This window comes from Penaeus monodon, chromosome 18, assembly GCF_015228065.2.
Source record: "Penaeus monodon isolate SGIC_2016 chromosome 18, NSTDA_Pmon_1, whole genome shotgun sequence".
Taxonomy (NCBI): Eukaryota; Metazoa; Arthropoda; class Malacostraca; order Decapoda; family Penaeidae; genus Penaeus; species Penaeus monodon.
The window spans coordinates 2,687,731-2,690,123 of NC_051403.1; the positions used below are offsets into that span (position 1 = coordinate 2,687,731).

A 2,393-nucleotide genomic window follows, 5' to 3' on the forward strand; every position below is an offset into this window, starting at 1 on the left:
TTACACAGAAAGACGATACATACAATGTATCTTGAAGCTACACACAAAATACATAAACACAGTACAAATATCTACATCTGTGAACTATAAATGTATGTGAATTAACCAAACTGGGTGTTGGCAGTGTTTCAATTCTTGCAATTTTCCCGCTAGATTTTGAGTTATGATGTAGCAGGGAAATTTTAAAAACTTCACCCTGTATTTAGCAAATTTTCATGTCCCTGTGAGCGGGAAAATGGGGAGCTTTTCCTCTTAACGTTCAGTGGTTTCTAAGGTCCAGTCTAGTTAGTTTGTGAAAATTTTAATAGCATGGGGTGTTGGTGATGCGAGAAAGTCTAGTGTGTTGAACAAAGTGGTTGCGGTAGATATGCTGTTCATTTCAGTACTTGTGTGTATAAGGAAGAATTCTAAATGTTGAGTAAACTTGGAGGGAGTAGTGAGATGGTAAAATCTGTGTATGAGAAAGGATTTGAGTGTTATATTATTGTGAATGTTCTCTTCCTGCCAAGCAAGTTGGTCTGCTCAGTGGGAGGCCAGTTCTGAAAGACTTGCCTCTGTGTTCATCCCACGTAGTATCTAGCCTGACAGTTAGGGCAGATAAATAAGTACACAGTGTCAAACATGTCAGAACTGTATATCAGTGGTTGTTTTATTAACTCTGCAGTAGTGTTGGTGTTGAAAACAACTGTAAACTTAATGTGGAGGTAATTATTTTGTAGAAATGATTTTATTTCTTCTCTGACTTCAGTGCTTAAATTACATACATATGGTAGTTTCACATAGTTATGGTTTGTTTTTGGTATTGATGATAGTGTGTTGGAGATTTATCAGACAAATGCATTGGGTACCCATTTTTGTAATTACTTTGAAAATAAAATCAAACCAGTTGCTATACAAAGTGTACGCTTTAGTTTTGAGAGTTGTAATACTATTGATCTTGTAAGTACGTGGGATAAAGCAGAGGAAGATGCCATTGCTATTGCTGACATAGGGCAGTTGATTTTATTTTTTTCATTTGACAGGTAAATTTGATACTAGGATGTTTGGAGTTGAGATAAGAATGAAAAGACGATACTGTAGGAGTTTGGATTCAGACGGGCATTGTTCTAGCCAGTTTTATTCATTATAACATAGAATAATATTGGCACAGAAGGGAGCCAGTTTGGAGCCCATAGTTACACCACCTAGTTCGGTATACAGGCAATTTTCAGAAGTAAAACCGGGGGATGGGCAGCATTTTTTTTTTTTTTTTTTTTTTTTTTGGGGGGGGGGTCTGAATTTGTGATTTTTTTTTCGTGTGTAGGTGTACTCTTGTTAACAACGCTTCTGCATCGAAACTCCCCATGGTGACTGATTGCTAGAAGTTAAGGGATGTGATTTCTTTAACAAAAGTTGTGGAACTCTCAATTACATAATGATTATTTATTAAAGGAGTGATGATGGGAAGAAGAAATATTGCAGTATTATAATTATATGTACCAAATCGAGGAAATAATAGGTCTAGGAGTTGCATTTGATTTATGAAGTTTGGATAGTCAAACACTGTTACCCGTCAAAAGTATATTTACCAGACTTTTTTTTTTTTTTTTGCCGGCACAGATATACATTAGAGTAAGAAAATATTCTATATTCTCATGTTGTAAACATGTTCCCAGACGTAAAACTGTCTGACTAAAGCATCATATTTGTAATCGTGTATACAGTGCAACGTAAAGGCTCAGGAATACATTAGTGTTCGGGTATTTACATTACTGATCCTCTGGTATAATGCAAAATATCCCGAACTGTCCCCCATACTCCTCATTTGCATTGCTACGCATTTCTTACATTTTTGTCCATGCCCATGCATATCTTCCAGTCTTGGAAATTGCGTTCTGTTATCGTTCACTTTACGTCTCGGTCCTCCTTATTTACGTTACTATATCTTTTATTACAGTGTAGATGCCCTGACATGCCGTCCATGTAACAACGTACGGTGTGCCAGTCCTGAGACTTACGACTGTCCGGGCCGAGAGGTGGTGCCTAATGAATGCGGCTGCTGCTTTGTGTGTTCTAAGGTTAGCCCGGTGTGTGTGTGTGTGTGTGTGTGTGTGTGTGTGTGTGTGTGTGTGTGTGTGTGTGTGTGTGTGTGTGTGTGTGTGTGTGTGTGTGTGTGTGTGTGCTTTAATTCATTACTTCCCCTCATTGCTCCTTCAAATTTGGTCTAACCTTTTCCTTCAGTCATTCAGTCAGTCTACTCATCGACTCATGTACTCATTCTCCTCCTTCTTCCATCTTATTCTACTCATTTACCCATTCTCCTCCCTCACACAGCTCGAAGGGGCTGCGTGGAGCTCAAACCTAGACTGCTCTCCCACTGTCTGCTAGAGCTTCAGACGATTCCCACTACGCCG

At 38.7% G+C, this 2,393-nt stretch overlaps 1 protein-coding gene across 1 annotated transcript in view; it reads left to right on the forward strand.

Moving 5' to 3' along the window:
• Window positions 1-2,057, forward strand: part of LOC119584191 (cysteine-rich motor neuron 1 protein-like) — a gene marked incomplete at its 3' end in the record, with an annotated part of 2,809 nt that extends 752 nt beyond the window's left edge. The window contains 1 exon segment of the mRNA XM_037932691.1: window positions 1,937-2,057. Coding sequence (XP_037788619.1) covers window positions 1,937-2,057 — 121 coding nt within the window.
• Window positions 2,058-2,393: the final 336 nt, after the last annotated feature.